This window comes from Ranitomeya variabilis, chromosome 2 (assembly GCF_051348905.1).
Source record: "Ranitomeya variabilis isolate aRanVar5 chromosome 2, aRanVar5.hap1, whole genome shotgun sequence".
NCBI lineage: Eukaryota > Metazoa > Chordata > Amphibia > Anura > Dendrobatidae > Ranitomeya > Ranitomeya variabilis.
The window spans coordinates 165866338-165890612 of NC_135233.1; the positions used below are offsets into that span (position 1 = coordinate 165866338).

The 24275-nt window shown below is 41.5% G+C and overlaps 1 protein-coding gene across 1 annotated transcript in view; it reads left to right on the plus strand.

Annotated features, from left to right (window-relative positions):
- The window catches only part of FBLN7 (fibulin 7), a 399951-nt gene that overhangs the window by 182794 nt on the left and 192882 nt on the right, over positions 1-24275 (plus strand). The window contains exons 2-3 of the mRNA XM_077283147.1: positions 14738-14897; positions 22936-23106. Coding sequence (XP_077139262.1) covers positions 14738-14897; positions 22936-23106 — 331 coding nt within the window. The remainder of the gene's footprint in view (positions 1-14737; positions 14898-22935; positions 23107-24275) is intronic.

The window sequence follows — 24275 nt, forward strand, 5'->3', positions numbered from 1 at the left end:
TATATCTTCTCTGATCGAAGTTGTTGCCATAACTTTTGTCTTCATGTCCTACAGATACCATGATGAAATTTCATGCTTAAAGCTCAGCTCTGAAAACTTCCATCGTCTCCAATTTTCTGTAACCCATCCAGACATGATGCTTTAAAAATAAAAGTGTCATTATAATGCCCGATTAATAAAATTATCTTCCATGCTGTGCATTTGAATAAATAATTGTACCTCACTGTGCTTTTCTGGACAAAATATGACCCCCACACTGTACTTCTAATGATACATAGCTTCCACACTGACCCCTCTTATAAATTACTAGATGGTGGCCCGATTCTAACGCATCGGGTATTCTAGAATATGTATGTCCACGTAGTATATTGCCCAGCCACGTAGTATATTGCCCAGCCACGTAGTATATTGCCCAGCCACGTAGTATATTGCCCAGCCACATAGTATATTGCCCAGTTACATTGTATATTGCCCAGTTACATTGTATATTGCCCAGTTACATTGTATATTGCCCAGTGACTTGGTATATTGCCCAGTAACATTGTATATTGCCCAGTGACTTAGTATACAGTACAGAGCCACATAGTATATTGCCCAGTGACGTAGTATATTGCCCAGTGACGTAGTATATTGCCCAGCCACGTAGTATATTGCCCAGCCACATAGTATATTGCCCAGTTACATTGTATATTGCCCAGTTTCGTAGTATATTGCCCAGCCACATAGTATATTGCCCAGCCACGTAGTATATTGCCCAGTTATGTAGTAGATTGCCCAGTTACATTGTATATTGCCCAGTGACATAGTATATTGCTCAGTTACATTGTATATTGCCCAGTGACGTAGTATACAGCACAGAGCCACATAGTATATTGCCCAGTGACGTAGTATATTGCCCAGTGACGTAGTATATTGCCCAGTGACGTAGTATATTGCCCAGCCACATAGTATATTGCCCAGCCACGTAGTATATTGCCCAGCCACGTAGTATATTGCCCAGCCACGTAGTATATTGCCCAGTTATGTAGTATATTGCCCAGTTACATTGTATATTGCCCAGTGACGTAGTATATTGCTCAGTTACATTGTATATTGCCCAGTGACGTAGTATACAGCACAGAGCCACATAGTATATTGCCCAGTGACGTAGTATATTGCCCAGTGACGTAGTATATTGCCCAGTGACGTAGTATACAGCACAGAGCCACGTAGTATATTGCCCAGCCACGTAGTATATTGCCCAGTGACGTAGTATACAGCACAGAGCCACATAGTATATTGCACAGCCCATGTAGTATATTGCCCAGCTACGTAGTATATTGCCCAGCAACGTATGACACAGGTTAAAAAAATAAAAAATAAACATATACTCACCGTCCACAGGCGCGTTGTAGCTCTGTCGCCTGTGTGGGGTGCAGGCGGCAGCTTCCGGTCCCAGGGTGTGATGACGTCGCGGTCACGTGACCGTGTCGCGGTCACATGACCGTGACGTCACGGCAGGTCCTTTCCGCGCAGGCGCGCAGGACTTGTGATGACGTCGCAGTCACATGACCGTGACGTCATGGCAGGTCCTTCTGCCAGACCATCCTTGCCACCGGCACGTGCCGCTTGCATCGTGAGGAGCGGGAAAGGCGGCGTAGGTGAGTATATAATAATTTTTTATTTTTTTATTATTTTTAAAATTAGATGTTTTTACTATTGACGCTGCATCAATAGTAAAAAACTTGGTCACACAGGGTTAATAGCAGCGGTAACGGAGTGCGTTACCCGCGGCATAACGCGGTCCGTTACCACCAGCATTAACCCTGTGTGAGCGGTGACCAGAGGGGTGTATGCGGGCGCCGGGCAGTGACTGCGGGGAGTAAGGAGCGGCCATTTTCTTCTGGACTGTGCGCGTCGCTGATTGGTCGTGGCAATGGTCGTGGGTGTTTTGCCACGACCAATCAGCGACTTGGATTCCATGACAGACAGAAGCCGCGACCAATGAATATCCGTGACAGACAGAAAGACAGACAGACAGACAGAAAGACGGAAGTGACCCATAGACAATTATATAGTAGATAACCATTAAACTGTCCTCCCTTATAAATTATAACTATTAAACTGTCTGCTAACTTCCACACTGTCCTTCCTTACGAACCATGGCCTCCACACTATCGTTCATCATGATGTCTCCATTTTCACTGTCTCCCTCCCTGCTACCTCTCCTTACTGTCACTTCTTCATGTTCCTCTTGATTTTTTCCCATTTCCCTATACTGTGTCTCACCTTAACACCACTTACTCTCCCACCTACACTAATAGTCCGTACATTAAATCTTTGGCTCCTCTTTAGAATGCTTACCCTTATCTACAGTTTCTGCCCGATCCTCACCACCTTTGTTGCACTGCGGTGACAGCAACATTGTGATACAGTCATTGGCGGAAGCTTATGAGCACCCCTCTACCCCTGTTTCAAAGCTCATGTGTTCAAATGTATTCATATCTGAAAGATATTTGATACAACATCTCAGAGTTTAAATGATAGAAATGAGCTTATGTATATGCTGTATGTTGATATGTTAATTATTATTAAATTTTATTTTCATGCATGTCACATAGAACAATCCGGGTTTCTTGTATTGTTTCCTTTCAATGGAGAATATGATAGAGCCCCATAGCTGAGTGGTTTGATTGTTGTGAGTGGTATTATCAGACCTGTACCAATATATTATAAATTTATAATTCTATTAGTGCACAAATTAATGCCAATAATTAGGACTGAGTTATTGGCTACAATCTCCCCCTTTTCTATGGATATGCAGCCCCTTTGTCGATTTTTAAAGACAGTCTAATAAACTTTCAAGTTAATTAAACTCTATACTGTCCTAATAAGTAATTGACAGCATATGTGTGTACACATCTACAGTGGTGCTTGAAAGTTTGTGAACAGTTTTTCATATTTCGACATAAATTTGACGTGAAATTATTTACATTTAAAGTACTAACATGAAACAAACCAGTTAAAATATTAATCCTTGTCATTTTTTAAACTGAGGTTAATAAATCTGCGAGTAACATGTTTGTGAGTTACATAAATTTGGTAAAAAATGATTTATATGTGAACTTAGAGTCTTGTGTTTTCAAGCACTGTGATGACACAATCACATAGTGATAGATGACTTTGTGGATCTTTCTACCATCTCCCTACTGCATCCCTGGAGCTCAGCCACAGTGATCTTGGGATTCTTCTTTACCTGTCTCACCAATGCTCTTCTCCCACGATTGCTCAGTTTGGGTGAATGGCCATGTCTAGGAAGACTTCTGGTGGTCCCAAACTTCTTCCATTTAAGGATTATGGCTGTGCTTTTAGGAACCTTGAGTACTGCAGAAATTCTGTTGTAACCTTGGCCAGATCTGTGACTTGCCACAAATCTGTCTCTGAGCTCCTTGGCCGGTTCCTTTGACGTCATGATTCTCATTTGGTCTGACATGCACTGTGAGCTGTGAGGTCTGTTATAGACAGGTGTGCGCCTTTCCAAATCAAGTCCTATCAATTTAATTAAACACAGCTGGACTCCAATGAAGGAGTAGAACCATCTCAATGAGGATCACAGGGAAATGGAGAGCTTATGACTTAAATATGAATGTCTGAGCAAAGGGTCTGAATACTTATGACCATGTGATAGTTCAGTTGTTTTTTTTTATTAGATTTGCAAACATTTCTACATTTATGCTTTTTTTTGCAGTCAAGATGGGGTGCAGAGTGTACATTAATGTGAAAAAAAGAACTTTTTTGAATTTACCAAATGGCCGCACAAAGAGTGAAAAATGTAAAGGGGTCTGAATACCTTCCGTACCCACTGTATGTGTGTGTCACTGATATCTATATATCTATGTATTCTATGTGTATATATCTATTCTATCTATTCTATTCTATCCTGTCAGTATAATTTTACTGTATGCGGCACATGAATTGCCGGCTTTTCAAAGGACACTGGTGCGCAAAAATCAGACACCACTCGCATGGTCCGAGTGCTGTGCGATTTTTTTCTCGCACCCATAGGCTTACATTGGCGAGTCTCGGCCGAATGTCTTGGTGACAATCGCAGCATGCTGTGATTTTAAACGCACGTCGAATACGCCTGAGAAAATAAGCGGTGATATGAGCTGCCCCATAGATTAACACTTTTCCGAGTGCTATGCGATGCTTTCTCGTATAGCACTCGCCCGTATTCTATGGCAGTGTGCCGCTGGCCTGAATGTCAACCACTAATGAAGAATAATAATTTACTGCTAAGTACAGAATGAACAGAAATTTCAATGAACAGAACATATTTACCATAAACTGATAAGTCAATTTGTTCCGCTCTTTCTTCTCTATAACATTATGTTGGCTCAGATTGTAGGTTCAATGAGTCAGGTTTACTTTAAATAGTGATGAAAAGGACAGTGTAAATCATATAAAGATGATAGCTTTAAGTGTAATTTGTTTTAGCTTTCCAGAAAAAAATGTATGCAGTCCAATAAACTTCTTTTGGCTACAGTTCAATGGACTTCATCAACTTTTACTATAACTCATCCAAAAAATTATTAAAACATCTTTTTGGCTGTGTACATTTGGTTTGGGAAATATATTAAAAAAGGAACAGATTTTTAATCAATTTATAATATAACATCTTCTACTTATTTGATGAATCATGCACTAAACAATTAAATGAAATCATTTCTTAAAAAAAAATAACTTTTATGTAATCCACGATTAGTCATATGTAATGCACAGTTAGTCATAGTCAATTAGTTATAGTGAGGGTTTTCTAAAAGCGACTTTATGTGGGATTCAAATTTTTATTAACAGACTTCCCTGTTTGTGTGAAAGAAGCCATGCCCCATTTTTCAGACCATGCCTCTTTCTGCAGAACACATAGTTACATGCCCCCCCTCACCTATAGACTAAAAGCAATGGTAGCCAAAATTAAAGGCATTTTTTCCTGCAGATAATATAGTAGATGTTTTGTGCAGTTCTATGTAACATCACAAAAAAACACACATTATGACCTCTTTGAGTACTCATAATGTAGTAGGTGTTATAAAAATATTTCACAGGATTACAGAATCTACATAGATTACACTGCACACTGAGGTAGAACTCCCATATTCTGCCCTCAGCAAATACAAAGATTTAATTTTCCTAACATAAATATAGATATAGTAATCATTAAATTGTCAGATGGCACATTAATTTATTAACATGGCACTCCATCTGACAAGTGGAGTATGATCACTATATCTGTACAAAATGAGAACCAACACCAATGCATTTATATTTCACAAGAACCATTATTTGTACATGGATACAGAATCAAAACCAACAGTATTACATAAATACAGCACCAGAAGCATCTAAAGTACTTGAATACAGCACCAGAACCACCACCAATGCATAAATACAGCACCAGAAGCTGTGTATGTGTGACCATGAACTGTAGCAGCTCTACATGGTAGGACACAGCAAATAACATAATACATAGCAGGGGCACATTTATAAGATTATCTCAGCACAGAAACATTGTTTGACACACAACCATTTTGATTAAAATGTACTTTGTGGGATAACCTTTTTAACAATGGTAATGAGCTGCTGTGAGTTGTTACTAGCCTTAAGCAGACTGTGAACCATACAGAAACAAGAGTACTTATTCTATAGACACAGTCAATATCCCAAATAAACATTTGCATCCAAGTTACCTTACAGGTGACATCTTCTCTTATTGGATTTGGTCTCATTCCTTTCATTTTTGATTGATCCAAATGCCACGACAATTTGTCACAGTCATAGCTCGTCCTGCAGTTTTCTAACTTATCCAAACTTTTGCACTACATGCCAACTTGGTAAACTTACAAATACAGCTGCAATTATGGTGCCCCTGAATTAAAATATCCACCCATGCTGTGCCCGTCACTGTGTTGCTTGCACAAAATATGATGCCCACACTGTTTCACTTATAGTATAAGACCTGTTCATTGTCTCCACTTCCGAACTATGATTGCCACACTGTTGTCAATTATTGACTATGACCTCTATGCTGCCCCTTACAAATCTAGTCTCCGCAATGTACCAATTTCTTGCTGTCTCCTGAATAATATCCCTTCTCTACTTTGTCCCTGCTGCCTTTGTGCTCCAGACATCTGTAGCATGATTCCAGCAGCATCTTGAAATGAACTCATCATGCCACTGCATTATTTGAGAATACATTACATGTCGAGGCAGGGAGTTGATTAGAGCTTTCTCTATCCCAGTATTGCTAGCCTTCACATATCTTCATATTTGAATCCTATAAAGGGAACTGGTTCAGATACTGCATTTTCCTAGTTTGCCAAATTGACTGTTATTTAACCCCTTAGTGACGGAGCCAATTTTTAAAAATCTGACCAGTGTCACTTTATGTGGAAATAACTCTGGAATGCTTCTACAAATTCCAGTGATTTTGAGACTGTTTTTTCGTGACACATTATACTTTATGATAATGGTAAAATGTAGGTCGATATGTTTTGTGTTTATTTATAAAAAATATCAGAAATTTGAGAAAATTGTTAAAAAATTAGCAATTTTGAGACTTTGAATGATTATCCCTTTAATCCAGATAGTTGTTATGATCCGGTGACTTTGGAGCCGCATGAACTTTCTCTGGAGTAGGTGGAAACTGTATTGACCGCAAAACCTGAACTAACACCGCAACTAGAAGTAGCCGTGGGGTGTGCCTAACAAACCCTAGACACTTCGACACAGCCGGAGGACTAAATACCCCTATAGATGGAAATAGGAATACTACCTTGCCTCAGAGCAGAACCCCAAAGGATAGGCAGCCCTCCACGAATATTGACTGTGAGTAGGAGAAGAAAGACACACGCAGGCAGAAAACAGGATTCAGCAAAAGAGGCCACTCTAGCTAAATAGGGAAAGATAGGACAGAATACTAAGCGGTCAGTATTAAAACCCTTCCAAAAATATCCACAGCAGATAATACAAAAAGTTCCACAATCTAACTAAAGACATGGAATGTATATCTGCCACTCCAGAGAATCCAACAAGACTGAGAAAATACTGACACAATCTAAGCTGGACAAAAAAAAACACTGAATAGCACAGAATTATTAAGCACACAGCATGTGTGCCACAGAAACAAAACCAGACACTTATCTTTGCTGATTTGGCAGAAGGCAGAAGGAACCAAACCAGGACCAAAACCTCCCAACAACCATGGACAACTGGCAAGGACTAATGAATCCTGCACGCCTAAATACCCCAGTCAGAACTGCAATCAGCAGATACACCTGACCAGGACTGCAACTCAGGGACAACTGCATTACCACCTACAACCACTGGAGGGAGCCCAATAGCAGAATTCACAACAGTACCCCCCCTTGAGGAGGGGTCACCGAACCCTCACCAGAGCCCCCAGGCCGATCAGGATGAGCCAGATGAAAAGCATGAACCAAATCAGCAGCATGGACATCAGAGGCAAAAACCCAAGAATTATCCTCCTGGCCATAACCCTTCCATTTGACAAGATACTGAAGCCTCCGCCTCAAAAAACGAGAATCCAAAATCTTCTCAACCACATACTCCAACTCCCCATCAACCAACACAGGGGCCGGAGGATCAACAGAGGGAACAACGGGTACCACATATTTCCGCAATAAAGATCTATGGAAGACATTATGGATAGCAAAAGAGGCAGGAAGCACCAATCGAAAAGACACTGGATTAATAATCCCAGAAATCCTATAAGGACCAATAAACCGAGGCTTAAACTTAGGAGAAGAAACCTTCATAGGAACATGACGGGAAGACAACCAGACCAGATCCCCAACCTGAAGCCGGGAACCAACACACCGACGACGGTTAGCAAAACGTTGAGCCTCCTCCTGAGACAACACCAAATTGTCCACCACATGAGCCCAAATCTGCTGTAACCTGTCAACCACCGAATCCACACCAGGACAGTCAGAAGGCTCAACCTGCCCAGAAGAAAAAACGAGGATGAAAACCAAAATTACAAAAGAAAAGGCGAAACCAAAGTAGCCGAACTAGCCCGATTATTAAGGGCAAACTCGGCCAATGGCAAAAAGGCCACCCAATCATCCTGATCAGCAGACACAAAGCATCTCAAATAAGTCTCCAAGGTCTGATTAGTTCGCTCGGTTTGGCCATTTGTCTGAGGATGACATGCAGAGGAAAAAGATAAATCAATGCCCAGCCTAACACAAAAGGCCCGCCAAAACCTAGAAACAAACTGGGAACCTCTGTCAGACACAATATTCTCCGGAATACCATGCAAACGAACCACATGCTGAAAAAACAACAAAACTAAATCTGAAGAGGAAGGCAATTTAGGCAAAGGCACCAAATGAACCATCTTAGAAAACCGGTCACAAACAACCCAGATAACCGACATCCTCTGGGAAACCGGAAGATCAGAAATAAAATCCATAGAAATATGCGTCCAGGGCCTCTCAGGGACCGGCAATGGCAAAAGCAACCCAATTTATCAAAGTGAATAATAGCCACTGGTGGTCAATCTGCAGAAGCAAATCCTGACACCCAAACATTAAACTCTCATAACAGTGAAAGAAATCCCCCTAAATACAGTCACACAATACTTTCACAACTATTAAAATTAAATAGTATCTTGAGGGGTGCTGTGTCTGAGTGGAAGATTGTTACTACTTTAATTATGCTATGGCAAAAAAGAAGCAATATGTCTGGCACTCTTATGAAAAACTGAGCTGCATCAACCAACTAGTTAAATTTGCAAGCGACAGCAATAGATGTAAATTCTAATAGGCCAGTGAGATGCACAAATTCTCCTGTGTGCACACATAATTTATGTTGTACCCATGCATCTAAATTATCTTAGATTTTTATAATATTGCCATATTTTGCAGCTACAAATGTACCAATTGAACCCTCACCAATTCTAGGAATGGGGCTTTGTGGAAACCTGTCTCAATAGAGCATGGGTCAAGCACATACACCACAGTTCTCTCTATTGTCCATAGAGTTACAGATACCTTACTCTGCTATCTCCAGCAATTAGTACAGCAGTATCAGACTATGACTATAGTAGTGTGACACCTGCTTGAACACCATTTTATTCAGACAAGAGGGAGTTGTGTTTCTGGCTGTCTAATATCTGCGTCATGATGGGCAAGCTTTGTCAAGCCAGGTGCGTACCGGACATTTGGAGATGAGCCTTCATACAGAGGGGCTGATGATGAATCCCCAAGTCTGCACACATCAGAGAGGAAAGAGAGAACAAACGACCAAAAAAGTATCAGTACAAATAATGATGAATGCAATGATGCTTTATTGAAACCAGGTGATAACAAGGGTGACAGAACAATGATAAAAAAGTTACAATTATATATAAAAACAGGGACGCACACCCAGGATTATACATTTTTCCTGAAAGGAGAACCAACAGGGCTAACACATTGTAATCATAATCATTTTGGGTACAGTAAAGTGCATAACCAGATATGAACAATTATATATAGATTATATAGGGGTAGATAAAGTGCTAGTGCAATTGGTGATGGTGTAAATTAGTATACATTCAACAACTGAAATGAGGTCCATGTGCTGTAGTTACAGAGGTAGCGACAAAATGTATGCAAGACAGTATTGTACTATGGACCTATTATAATAAATCACCTAGCAGTGCAAGACATGAGGTAGTCAAGTAGTAGGAACAGTGGACTTACAAGAGCAGAGGAGCTCCTTCATCCAAGTGGTGTCCACCACAACGTGTGTTTCGGCTTCCACCTTCGTCAGAGGCTGACAGCATAAGGTCCCAGGTGTATACAATGGGTAAGAGCAGAATTTAGCTTCATCTTCGTGTTTTTGTTTCCCTTAAAGTGGTACACACCTTACCTTAATATTTAGCTAAGGAATATATCTTCCTGATATGCATGCTATGCAAATGGTTTATGGACTAACACTTTGTGCAACTTGGGAACAATATCTGTATGAGCACTAGCACTTTATGAATACTTTCTGCTACTTTTTGCTCTCTCTCCAGCTACTACAAAATATTGGGGCTAACGTGCTTTACATCTGTGTAAATCATCTATCCACTTTGTCGTTTTATGTGAATTTTGTTATTCAATTTTTAGTGTATTATCTTTATAATAAACTTTATTATTTTTTATGGGATTATTTTTGCTCTTTTTTTCCTGCAGTTTCATCCTATCCTATATGTATCAATTTTAATTTTGGCCCCAGATAAGAATGGTTGTTTGGAAACTAAATGAAGCTTTACTGAGAAAGTAAACATTGGTGGTTAGTCAGCTCTCTAACCTCAAACTTTCACTGAGGTCTAATTATGGATAACAGGTTAGGTTGTATGTGATAGAAAATATCTGCTTAACTTTAAAGGGAATCTGTCACCCCATTTTTGGCCTATAAGCTGCGGCCACCACCGTCAGGAGCTTATCTACAGCATTCTGTAAAGCTGTAGATAAGCCCCTGATGTACCCTGAAAGATAAGAAAAATAAGTTAGATTATACTCACCCAGGGGCAGTCCCGGTGCGGTCCGGGTCCGATGGGCATCGCGGTCCAGTGCCTCCCATCTTCATATGATGATGTCCTCTTCATTGCTTCCTGTCACGGCTCCTGCGCAGGCGTACTTTATCTGCCCTGTTGAGGGCAGAGCAAAGTACTGCAGTGCGCAGGCGCCGGGAAAGGTCAGAGAGGCCCAGCTCCTGCGTACTGCAGTACTTTGCTCTGCTCTCAACAGGGCAAATCAGTACACCTGCACAGGAGCCGCGGCAGGAAGACAAGAAGAGAACAACATCGTATGAATATGGGAGGCGCCGGACCCGGACCGCGACACCCATCGGATCGGACCACACCGGGATCACCCCTGGGTGAGTATAATCTGACTTGCTTTTCTTATCTTTCAGGATACATCAGGGGCTTATCTACAGCATTACAGAATACTGTAGATAAGCCCTGATGGCGGTGGCCGCAGCTTATAGGTCAAAAATGAGGTGACAGATTCCCTTTAACTGTTCCATTTTTAGTCCTTGTATTACTATACATCTCATTAATTCCCAGTTTATATTTTAGAATCAATCAGAATATAAAGGATATGTTATAAAGATGATATTGTAAAATGTCATCCTTACTTTCACTGTATCAGGAAATGCGTTCATTGTGAGAACTCCAAAATATTCCTCTGTACTATCAAAAGAAATGTAGACCATGGGTGAATATACCACTGGTGCAACCTTAGTTACAAACTCAAAAAACAATACACATCATAAAGTCAAAATGGCAATGAAATATATGTTTCTTAGTCTATAATATGGGATAATACCATATGTGCTATTAGATGTGTAACATGGAAATATTGAGGGCACATTGGCAATACATATAGAGGACAAAGAAAAATGACCGATTTACAACCTTATTAAAAAATATATTATACTTTATTAATATAATATAAAAATGTGGGTGAGGGTGGAAACAAATACACAGGGAACAAGAAGAGGACACAATGCATTAGGAACAGATAAAATTATATAATATTGAAGATTGGATAGATCATAGCAATATAGAGTTCAAGTCCTCTTTTTCTCTGAAGAGGCAATTTGCATATTAAATTTCCCAGATGAGCATTGCATGGCAAATAAGCCTCATTAGGCCTCTTTCACACTTCCGTCTTTGAGCTCCCGTTGAAATTCGTCGATTTTTGAAAAAACAGGATCTAGCAAATTTTTCTGCTGGATCCTGTTTTTTCCCATAGACTTGTATTAGCGACAGATTGTGACGGATGGCCTTCTGTTTCATCCGTCGAGCACTGGATCCGTTGGAAAATTGCTGTCCGTCGGGCGGGGACAACGCACAGAGAAACGTTTCTTCTGTATGTCGGAAAATCGCTCAGCGACGGATCCTGCGCTGCCCGTCGTTGGCTATAATGGAAGCCTATGGACGCAGGATCCATCTCTGACTGTCAAAAGCAGGAATCCAGTGACGGGTTCCGTCTTTTGAAACTGAGCATGCGTGAAAGAATTTCCAGTCAGGGAAATTCTCTCTCACTTGCTCTCTCTCTCTTTTTACTATTGATGCTGCCTATGCAGCATCAATAGTAACAAGATATAATGTTTAAAAAAAATAAATAACGCGCAATATTCTTACCTTCCGGCATCCCTCACAGCGTTACCGATGCTCGAGATGCTCCCAGGAGCTAGCGTTCCCAGTAATGCATTGCAAAATGACCTGAAGACGTTGCGGTCTCATGAGACCGCTATGTCATCAGAGGTCATTGCACGCAAGGCATTACTGGGAACGCTAGCTGCCAGGAGCATCGCGTGCATCGGTAACGCTGCGCGGGATGCTGGAAGGTAAAAATATTGCGATTTTTTAAATTATTTTTAACCTGGGTTGTGTTGTGTATGCGTTTTCGCGGCGGAAAACCACTGCGAAGATGCATACACAACAGGTGCACATAGCCTTGATGGGTCCATCAGAAAAACAGGCCCAGTGCACCCGTTTTTTACAATCTGCACAGAATCCGTCATTTCAACATTTTGACAGATCCTGTGCAGATTGTAAAAACGGAAGTGTGAAAGAAGCCTTACCTTGACAAGCCAGAGCTGGTGTGGCACTCTCTCAAGGAGAAACCTTACCCCTTAGACCCCAGTCCAGAGCCTCTCACCTAGCCAAATTAGTTCTCATGCTTCACACTGACGAGGGCCAACAGCCCGAAACACCGTGTCTGCGAATTGAGATACTGATTTGGCTTTTATCCTAAGTCATATTGCAAGATTCGTTAAAGGGTTGATTGTGACTTGTAAGATCGCTACTTCCAACAGGAGGCGCTATAGAGTTCAAGTCCTCTTTTTCTCTGAAGAGGCAATTTGCATAACTAAGATGGAGGATTACAGAGCACAATAAATCTGTACTAACACAATACTATAACAGTTACTACAACATGACTTATAAACAGGCTTTAACATAAGCACACAGTCAAGACTATAATTCTCACCTGATTAGCTGAAGGATAGGGATAGTAGTAAGAAGTGAACAGAAGCAAGAGACACGTGTCTTGTCTGCACGGAGTCCGGGCTTGTCTGAAAACATGTCTCCTTCACAGAGGAGCAGGGAATGGTCCCACAAGCACACTGAACTTAAAGGGGAAGACACCTGCATCTGTAAGAATGCTGCCAGATTGTGCTAAACATAGTTAAACATCATAAAAGGATAACATATCACCTCTTACGGGATGTAACAAGTGTCAAACTACCAATACTTTCTCGTACTGATCCTAAATGGGCAGAACACCTACGATATCAGGATAGTTCACAGGCACCAAACAATTTTTTGCTTATAAATGACTTTTAAATAAAAGTAATGGTGAGTGATGCTGAGAATTTAAAGATAAAAGTCTTTAGACACAGTGCTCTTATACTTGTACTAGATGGTGGCCCGATTCTAACGCATCGGGTATTCTAGAATATGTATGTAGTTTATTTATGAAGTTTTCAGAATAATGCAATTTATACACAGGATTTGGCCGGCCGGGCGCGACCAATTAGCGAAGCGTGGTTCAAATTCCGTGCCAATCTGCGGCCAGACTGTGCCTGTCGCTGGTTGTTTGCTGCCGGGCATGAGCAATCAGTGAAGCCAGGGCTGGCTCCAGGTTTTTGAGGGCCCCGGGCGAAAGAGTCTCAGTGGGCCCCCCTCTTTAACACATACCACGATTCATGATGCACAGATACAGCAGGAAAATATACCACAGCCAAGTAGCATATAACACAGCCCAAGTAGCATATAACACAGCCCACGTAGCATAAAGCACAGCCACGTAATATATTGCACAGCTACGTAGTATATAGCAAAGCTCACGTAGTATATAACACAGCTCACGTAGTATATAGCACAGCTCACGCAGTATATAACACAGCCACGTAGTATATTGCCCAGCCACGTAATATATTGCACAGCCCAAGTAGCATATAGCACAGAGATGCAGTATATAACACAGCTCACGCAGTATATAACACAGCCCACGTAGTATATAGCACAGCGATGTAGTATATAACACAGCCCACGTAGTATATAGCAATGTGGGCATGATATCCCTGTTAAAAAAAAAGAATTAAAATAAAAAATAGTTATATACTCACCTTCCGGCGGCCCCCGGATCCAGGCGAGGCGTTTAGCGATTCTCCTCGCGATGCTCCGGTCCCAAGAATGCATTGCGGTCTCACAAAATGACGACGTAGCGGTCTTGCGAGACCGCTAAATCATCATCTCGCAAGACCGCAATGCATGGCCCGGAGCGTCACGAGGAGCGGGAAAGGCGCCGGAAGGTGAGTATATAATGATTTTTTATTTTTTAATTATTTTTAACATTAGATCTTTTTACTATTGATACTGCATAGGCAGCATCAATAGTAAAAAGTTGGTCACACAGGGTTAATAGCAGCGTTAACGGACTGCGGCATAACGCGGTGTAACGCAGCCATTAACCCTGTGTGAGCCCTGACTGGAGGGGAGTATTGAGGGGCCACTGACAGAGAGTAGGAAGGGGTGAATTCGGGGCTGGACTGTGCCTGTCGCTGATTGGTCACTGCCTTTTTCTTTTTAGATCATTCATTCACAGAATTTAACATTTACCACTTTTTCACAGCATAAAAAACTAATATGATATTGAAATTTTATAACGATGCTTATTTTTAATCTCAGAACTGTCCCAACAAGCAGCAAGTCCTGACTGTCATCAAACAGATGCAACAATTCTTAAAGGGTCAAGAAACAAGATTTGCAGAAGGAATCCGTATTATGAAAAGCAGACTTAATAATTTGCAAAACACTGTCAACAAAGGTGGCCCAGACCCACAGCCAGGTTAGTGTTAATAATAAAATAAGCATCATAAAACATATTGGATTAAAGTATACTTTACCACAATATAGTTGTTTAGTACTGTAACAAAAAAGGGGCACAACCTTATCAATCATATATGTCCTAATGCTTCAGGGGGGGCAAAAGCTCCTCAGCAATGTAAGAAGACATCAGTATTTGAGAAAACCTGTCATCATCACCGATAACCAGCTACAAGCCATCAGATATTGAGAATAATATGCAGGTTAATAATGTTATGTAGGTGCCCAGCCACAGTACTGAATGTGCGTGACCCAGGAGAAAATGAACTGCTGGCCTTCAGTCATGCAGGTGTGCCCAGAGAAATTACAGTCACCGCACACACCATTATGAGCACTGTCTGTAAGCAAGCCTCTGCACTGACCAACAGCTGGCTCAGCAGTGCACCAGCACAGAGCCGACTGTCAGTCTGTGCCAGGACATGGTTCCTGCTTCCGCTCTCAGTGGTGTGAGCAGTGACTCTAATTGCTCTGGGCACACCTGCATGACTGAAAGCCGGCGGCTTCTGGGAGAAATAAGTTCATTTTCTCCCATATGCTGCCCTTTTAGTACTGCAGCCAGGCACCTACATAATGATATTGACCTACAGAATAACCCTATATCTCAGGCTATTATCTTTATCTGACATGACAGGTTACCTTTAAATAGTATATGGCAGATGGTAGGCATTTTTACCTATTTTTGTTAGTAGCTTTGAGAAAAGTCTTTGTGAACATTAATTTATTTATACAGAAGTAATGATTACTAACTTTGTTTTTTTATTGTAGTAGATGCAGTTCTGTTGAACAATGACAATTTCATAACAATGTACCCTAAATGATGTTAAAATCTAACCTCTAATCTCCCACCAGTCCAGTGCCTCCAATTGTCAATGCAAATGCCCATCTCATTTTCATGTCATGGTGCTGTGACAGTCCATTCCAATACAAGAACATTTGTCCAATAATTGTCAGCAGCAGCGTTGCTATTGACAAAATTCTCACCTGACATCGGTAACTAGTCATCCAATCCACATAGGCAAATAAATCATACCATCGATGTCCATAAATTAAGTTATATGTAATAATGAGAAATGGCACATGGAAAAACGTTTGAATGCATGAAGATAGAGAAGTGCAAAAAGTCATGACACCAGCTGAAATCTATCAGTAATTAGATAGCAATCCTGCCACTTGGTGAAAAATTTGGTTCAAATGATGGCCTATAAAAAGGGGTCTCATTACCAAGGTATCACAGAGGAAACATCTTATGATGGGTGAAACTAGTGAGCTTGCAACCTTATTGTTGCAAAACATACTGATGGCATTGGTCAGAGAATTTCTAATCTACGGAAGGTTCCAGTGAGCACTGTTGCGGCCATAATCCAGAAGTGGAAAGAACATAATTTTGCTATAAACCAGCCACGACCAGGCGCTCCCGCAAGGTTTCAGACAAAGTAGTGAAAAGAATTATCAGAAGAGTTGTCCAAGTGTAAGGGGTCAGCCCCTGCTAAAAACTGAATTACACTGTGACTTTAAGAGACAATGCTCCACTCTGATTTGTGTGCACTTGGACTAGTCCTTTCTCCCTGCAGCTTGCTGTGTGGTGGTTTGAGCTGGAAGCAGGAAATGTCTGGCTCCTGAAGTGAAGACAGAGAAAGACTTGTACATATGACATATGATAAATGTACCAAGATATTCTTGATTAAAATCTGCTGCCATCTACCAGGATGATGAAGATGAAACAAGGGTGGACATTTCAGCAACACAACGATCCCAAACACACAGCCAAGGAAACTCTCAATTGGTTTCAGAGAAAGAAAATAAAGCTGCTAGAATGGTCCAGCCACTCACCTGATCTGAATCCAATAGAACATTCATGGAAGGAACTAAAGCTCAGAGTTCATAGAAGGAGCCTTTAATATTTGAAGAGTGTTCGTGTGGAAGGATGGGACAAAATCCCACCTGAGTAATGTGTACAACTAGTTTCTCCATACAGGAAGCATCGTCTTGAAGCTGTCATCAACAAAGGCTTTTGTACAAAACATTAAATACATTTCAGTAAGCATGTTCTAAACTTTCTACCTGTGTAATTTCTCATTATTACACATAAATTATGGACATCTATGATTTGATTTATTTACATGTGTGGATTGGATGGGTTGTTACCGACATCTGGTGACAATGTCATGTCAACAGCACCTTTAGCCCCTTCCCGACCTGTGACACAGCGTATGCGTCATGAAAGTCGGTGCCAATCCGACCTGTGACGCATATGCTGTGTCACAGAATGATCGCGTCCCTGCAGATCGGGTGAAAGGGTTAACTCCCATTTTACCCGATCTGCAGAGACAGGGGGAGTGGTGCTTCACCCCCCCGTGGCTACGATCGCTCTGATTGGCTGTTGAAAGTGAAACTGCCAATCAGAGCGATTTGTAATATTTCACCTATGAAAATGGTGAAATATTACAATCCAGCCATGGCCGATGCTGCAATAGCATCTGCCATGGCTGGAGACCCCGATCTGCCCCCACCCCACCCCACCGATCACCTCCCCAGTCGTCCTTTTTGCCCCGATCTCCGTTCCGCTCCCCTCCTCCCTCCTGTCGGCTCCCCCGGTCCTCCTGTCCGCTCCTCAGGTCCTCCGATCCCCCCCCCGTGTTCCGATCCCACCCCCCAATACTTACCTAGCTTCGATGTCCCTCCCGGTGTCCGGCCGTCTTCTTCATGGGCGCCACCATCTTGGAAAATGGCGGGCGCATGCGCAGTGCGCCCGCCGAATCTGCCAGCTGACAGATTCGTTCCTGCACATTTTGGTCGCTGTGATTAGTTCTATCACAGCGATCAAAATAAAAAAAATAGTAAATAACTCCCCCCCTTTATCACCCCCATAGGTAGGGACAATAATAAAAAACAGAAAATATAATTATTTTTGTTTTTCCATTAGGGTTAGGGTTAGGGGTAGGGTTAGGGGTAGGGTTGCACTTAGGGATGCACTTAGGGTTGCACTTAGGGTTGCACTTAGGGATGCACTTAGGGTTGCACATAGAGATGCACTTAGGGATGCACTTAGGGTTGCACTTAGGGTTGCACATAGAGATGCACATAGAGATGCACTTAGGGATGCACTCAGGGATGAACTTAGGGTTGCACTTAGGGATGCACTTAGGGTTGCACTTAGGGATGCACTTAGGAATGCACTTAGGGTTGCACTTAGGGATGCACTTAGGGATGCACTTAGGGATGCACTTAGGGATGCACTTAGGGTTGCACTTAGGGATGCACTTAGGGTTGCACTTAGGGATAGGGTTGCACTTAGGGATAGGGTTGCACTTAGGGATGCACTTAGGGTTGCACTTAGAGATGCACTTAGGGTTGCACTTAGGGATGCACTTAGGGATGCACTTAGGGATGCACTTAGGGATAGGGTTGCACTTAGGGATGCACTTAGGGATGCACTTAGGGGTGCACTTAGGGTTGCACTTAGGGTTGCACTTAGGGATGCACTTAGGGATGCACTTAGGGTTGCACTTAGGGATAGGGTTGCACTTAGGGATAGGGTTGCACTTAGGGATGCACTTAGGGATGCACTTAGGGATGCACTTAGGGTTGCACTTAGGGATGCACTTAGGGATGCACTTAGGGATGCACTTAGGGTTGCACTTAGGGATAGGGTTGCACTTAGGGATAGGGTTGCACTTAGGGATGCACTTAGGGATGCACTTAGGGATGCACTTAGGGTTGCACTTAAAGTTGCACTTAGGGTTGCACTTAGGGATGCACTTAGGGATACACTTAGGGTTGCACTTAGGGATAGGGTTGCACTTAGGGATGCACTTAGGGATGCACTTAGGGTTGTATTTAGGGTTGCACCTAGGGTTGCACTTAGGGATGCAGTTAGGGTTGCACTTAGGGATGCACTTAGGGATGCACTTAGGGATGCACTTAGGGATGCTTTTAGGGTTGCACTTAGGGATGCACTTAGGGATGCACTTAGGGTTGCACTTAGGGTTGCACTTAGGGATAGGGCTGCACTTAGGGATAGGGCTGCACTTAGGGATAGGCCTGCACTTAGGGATAGGGCTGCACTTAGGGTTGCACTTAGGGATAGGGTTGCACTTAGGGCTAGGGTTGGAATTAGGGTTAGAATTAGGCTATGTGCACATGGTGCAGATTTGGCTGCGGATCCGCAGCGGATTGGTCACTGCGGATTCGTAGCAGTTTTCCATCACGTTTACAGTACCACGTAAACCTATGGAAAACCAAATCTGCTGTGCCCATGGTGCGGAAAATACGAAAATACAGCGCGGAAACCAACCCTGCATTGTATTTTCCGCAGCATGTCAATTCTTTGTGCGGATTTCGCAGCGTTTTACACCTGCTCCATAATAGGAATCCGCAGGTGAAATCCACACCAAAAACACAGGGAATCTGCGGTAAATCAGCAGGTAAAGCGCAGTGCGTTTTACCTGCAGATTTTTCAAAAACAGTGCGGAAAAATCCGCACACAAATCCGCAATGTGGGCACATAGCCTTAGGGTTAGGGTTGGAATTAGAGTTAGAGTTGGAATTAGGGTTAAGACTAGGGTTAGGGGTGTGTTGGGGTTAGGGTTGGGATTAGGGTTAGGAGTGTGTTGGGGTTAGTGTTGGAGTTAGAATTGAGGGGTTTCCACTGTTTAGGCACATCAGGGGGTCTCCAAACGTGACATGGCGCCACCATTGATTCCAGCCAATCTTGCGTTGAAAAAGTCAAATGGTGCTCTCTCCCTTCCGAGCCCCGACGTGTGCCCAAACAGTGGTTTACCCCCACATATGGGGTACCAGCGTACTCAGGAGAAACTGGACAACAACTTTTGGGGTCCAATTTCTCCTGTAACCCTTGGGAAAATAAAAAATTGCAGGCTAAAAAATTATTTTTGAGGAAAGAAAAATGATTTTTTATTTTCACGGCTCTACGTTATAAACTTCTGTGAAGCACTTGGGGGTTCAAAGTGCTCACCACACATCTAGATTAGTTCCTTTGGGGGTCTAGTTTCCAAAATGGGGTCACTTGTGGGGGAGCTCCAATGTTTAGGCACACAGGGGCTCTCCAAACGCGACATGGTGTCCGCTAATGAATGGAGCTAATTTTCCATTCAAAAAGTCAAATGGCGCGCCTTCCCTTCCGAGCCTTGCCGTGCACCCAAAAAGTGGTTTACCCCCACATATGAGGTATCGGCGTACTCAGGAGAAATTGCCCAACAAATTTTAGGATCCATTTTATCCTGTTGCCCATGTGAAAATGAAAAAATTGAGGCTAAAAGAATTTTTTTGTGAAAAAAAAGTCCTTTTTCATTTTTTACGGATCAATTTGTGAAGCACCTGAGAGTTTAAAGTGCTCACTATGCATCTAGATAAGTTCCTTGGGGGGTCTAGTTTCCAAAATGGGGTCACATGACAAAATGGGGTCACATGTGGGGGAGCTTCAATGTTTAGGCACACAGGGTCTCTCCAAACGCGACATGGTGTCCGCTAACGATGGAGATAATTTTTCATTCAAAAAGTCAAATGGCGCGCCTTCCCTTCCGAGCCTTGCTGTGCACCCAAAAAGTGGTTTACCCCCACATATGAGGTATCGGCGTACTCAGGAGAAATTGCCCAACAAATTTTAGGATCCATTTTATCCTGTTGCCCATGTGAAAATGAAAAAATTGAGGCTAAAATAATTTTTTTGTGAAAAAAAAGTACTTTTTCATTTTTACGGATCAATTTGTGAAGCACCTGGGGTATTAAAGTGCTCACTATGCATCTAGATAAGTTCCTTGGGGGGTCTAGTTTCCAAAATGGGGTCACTTGTGGGGGAGCTCCAATGTTTAGGCACACGGGGGCTCTCCAAACGCGACATGGTGTCCGCTAAAGATTGGAGCCAATTTTTCATTCAAAAAGTCAAATGGCGCTCCTTCGCTTCCGAGCCCTGCCTTGCCCCCAAACAGTGGTTTACCCCCACATATGAGGTATCAGCGTACTCAGGACAAATTGGACAACAACTTTTGTGGTCCAGTTTCTCCTTTTACTCTTGGGAAAATAAAAAAATTGTTGCTAAAAGATAATTTTTGTGACTAAAAAGTTAAATGTTCACTTTTTCCTTCCATGTTGCTTCTGCTGCTGTGAAACACCTGAAGGGTTAATAAACTTCTTGAATGTGGTTTTGAGCACCTTGAGGGGTGCAGTTTTTAGAATGGTGTCACTTTTGGGTATTTTCAGCCATATAGAACCCTCAAACTGACTTCAAATGTGAGGTGGTCCCTAAAAAAAATGGTTTTGTAAATTTTGTTGTAAAAATGAGAAATCACTGGTCAAATTTTAACCCTTATAACTTCCTAGCAAAAAAAAATTTTGTTTCCAAAATTGTGCTGATGTAAAGTAGACATGTAGGAAATGTTATTTATTAACTATTTTGTGTTACATAACTCTCTGGTTTAACAGAATAAAAATTCAAAATGTGAAAATTGTAAAATTTTAAAATTTTTTGCCAAATTTCTGTTTTTTTCACAAATAAACGCAGAAATTATCGACCTAAATTTACCACTAACATGAAGCCCAATATGTCACGAAAAAACGATCTCAGAACCGCTAGGATCCGTTGAAGCGTTCTGGAGTTATTACCTCATAAAGGGACACTGGTCAGAATTGCAAAAAACGGCCAGGTCATTAAGGTCAAAATAGGCTGGGTCATGAAGGGGTTAGAAATATATTTACTTAGAAAATTGGGGATGTATTCAATACTTACTTATGTATTTTTTTTATGGGAAATCCAAGATCATGGTATTGTTGCACACAGCTTTACAAACATGGACAATTTACAATTGTCTATTTGTCAATATAGTAAAAAGATAACTTTTATACTGGCTTGAGTGGAATGGTAAAGAACAACTGGAGTCATAGTGGACTTTTTGGGTCTTTGATATCAGCAATATATGCACCAAAATCCCACAAATTTTTCTGTTTTTCTTTTCACTAGTAATACTGCCTGGAGTGTAGTAGTGGAAGGAGAAAAGCATTGCATCTGTGGGATTTTAGTGCAGCCAGCAATGATGTCAAGGGCACAGAAGAAGAAGGCGTGAAATTAGCTATTACATGACTCTACTAGCACAGCTCCTAGGAATCGACGTGTGCTATTTACATACTGCTAAAGCCATTATAAAACTAACTTTTCAGCAAGACTGACAAACAAATTTTTGTAATAAGGACACGTTTGAAAAGATAATTTATTTGGAAATAAAAAGGAAGAAGAGCAGTGTAGATTGGAAACAGTGAATAATCAATAAAATAAATATATTAAAATTTATGAATCCTGGAAATCAAATTTTTTTTACTTTACCGATCCCTATTAAGAAAAAGTAAACAAGAACATTCTATTTTTAAATGTTGAGGGATAATGTCATCCAAGCTCTTCAGAATACTGGCCAGATACTGTATTATGTTTGTGTTCTTAACAGTATTAAAGCTGTTAGTAATCCAATTCAAATGTTTTAAAATCTTATTGGCAAGTTTTATGTTAACTACTTAGAACACAGCCTGTCTGTGGAGTCAATTTCCAACTCACTACAGTATACTAACAGGAATTAATTACACAGAAAGTGATTAAGCAACATGAAGAGCGACATTAAGGAAAGAGTCATTTTCAAATTCTATAATTTACTGCTTGTTGCCTAGTTTACTAGCCACAGCTGCAGTCTATCAGAGGTGACCAGTCTACTAGGCAACTAATGCAGAGTTTGCGAGCTGTTTGTTAAAGAGACTGTGAACTCTAAATTTTGAGAAGCACCCTGCCTCCACCCCTCTCCCATGAAGCAAGAAGCGTCCTTGAGATGGATCTTGGGAAAATCCCTTTAAGAACAAAGAAAGATTGCATTAGGACTCCCAAATGTAGCAAGTTAAAAATGTATACATAACATACATAAGAGCAACACTATGAAAACATTGAAACACAGAATCACTGAGATATGTAGAAAATATCTGATTGGTTTATAATTTTTTTTCAGTCTCTTGTCCTCTACTGGAAGCTCCTGAGAATGGCAGAAAATTTGGTTCAAAATATCTTGCAGAACATGAGGTTCATTATGCATGTGATCCTGGCTACCAACTCATTGGTCCAAGCAGTAGGCTATGTCAGCAGAATGGAACCTGGACAGACAACGCCCCACAATGCAAAGGTTGTTAAAATAAGATTTTTTTAATGCATCATTTAGAGCTAAGAAAAGTTCCAATAATTTGAAACAATGTCTGCAGAATATAGTATTCACTTGTATTATTTCATTTTTATTATTACTAAGCCCCGCAAATAAGGTGATTAATCAGACGACTATATTTTTTTATTTATACATAGTGTGTACAAAAGCATTACTATTTTAAATAAACCATCAAATCTATATTACCTTGTAACTTCTAGAAAAACTTCAGGGTGGTCTAACACATGGCATATGTGGAACCAAAACCTCTCTGTAGTACCTCATAATAAACCTAGGAACTTTCCTTTTGCATATAGTGAAGGAAGATTTTGTCAGATGCAAAGGTCAAAGCGTGTGTACTGGGGGACAAACAGAGGGAAAGATAATAGCTGACTGCATCAAAGTGACTAGTGGGGACAGCAGCCCTCTCCAGCAGCATCAAGGTAGCTGAGGAAGCAGGAGTCAAACTAAGCAAGGAGTTTTTGCCCAATATTATAGATGGGTGGACCCGCAGACACCTTCTCCCAGATGTCTATGTTACTGTTCGGCTTCGGCAGCCTGAAAAAAGCTTGTTGAAGGGCTGCAGCACAGCCAATCAACAAGCTTTTCCTGTGTGGGCATTTCCGGCCCATCACAACCATGTCAAGTATTTGCATTGCTGTGATTGGTCAGTGAATCATGTTCAAAAATAAATAATAAAAAAAAAACACGTGGAGTATCCCCTATTCTTGATAACCAGTGCAGGTAAAGCTCACAGCAGCATCAGATAGCTGTAGGAGCAGGAGACAAACAAAGCAAGAAGTTATTTGCCCAATATTAGAGATGAGCGGACCCGCAGACACCTAGAGTCCCTATCCTGAACACAGACTTCTCTCTGAACTCTGTGTTACTGTTCAACTTTAACAGCTCGAACAAAGCTTGTTGAAAGGCTGCAGCACAGCCAATGAATAAGCTTTTCCTTTGTGGGCATTTCCGGCCCATCACAGTCATGTCAAGTATTGGCATGTGACTGATCAGCAAATCATATTAAAAAACAAATAATTAAAAAAAGACAGAGGGTCTCACTTAATTTTGATAACCAGTGAAGTTAAAGCTGACAGCTGCGGGCTGCAGCCCTCAGCTGTTAGCTTTATCTTGTCTGGTTACCAAAAGTA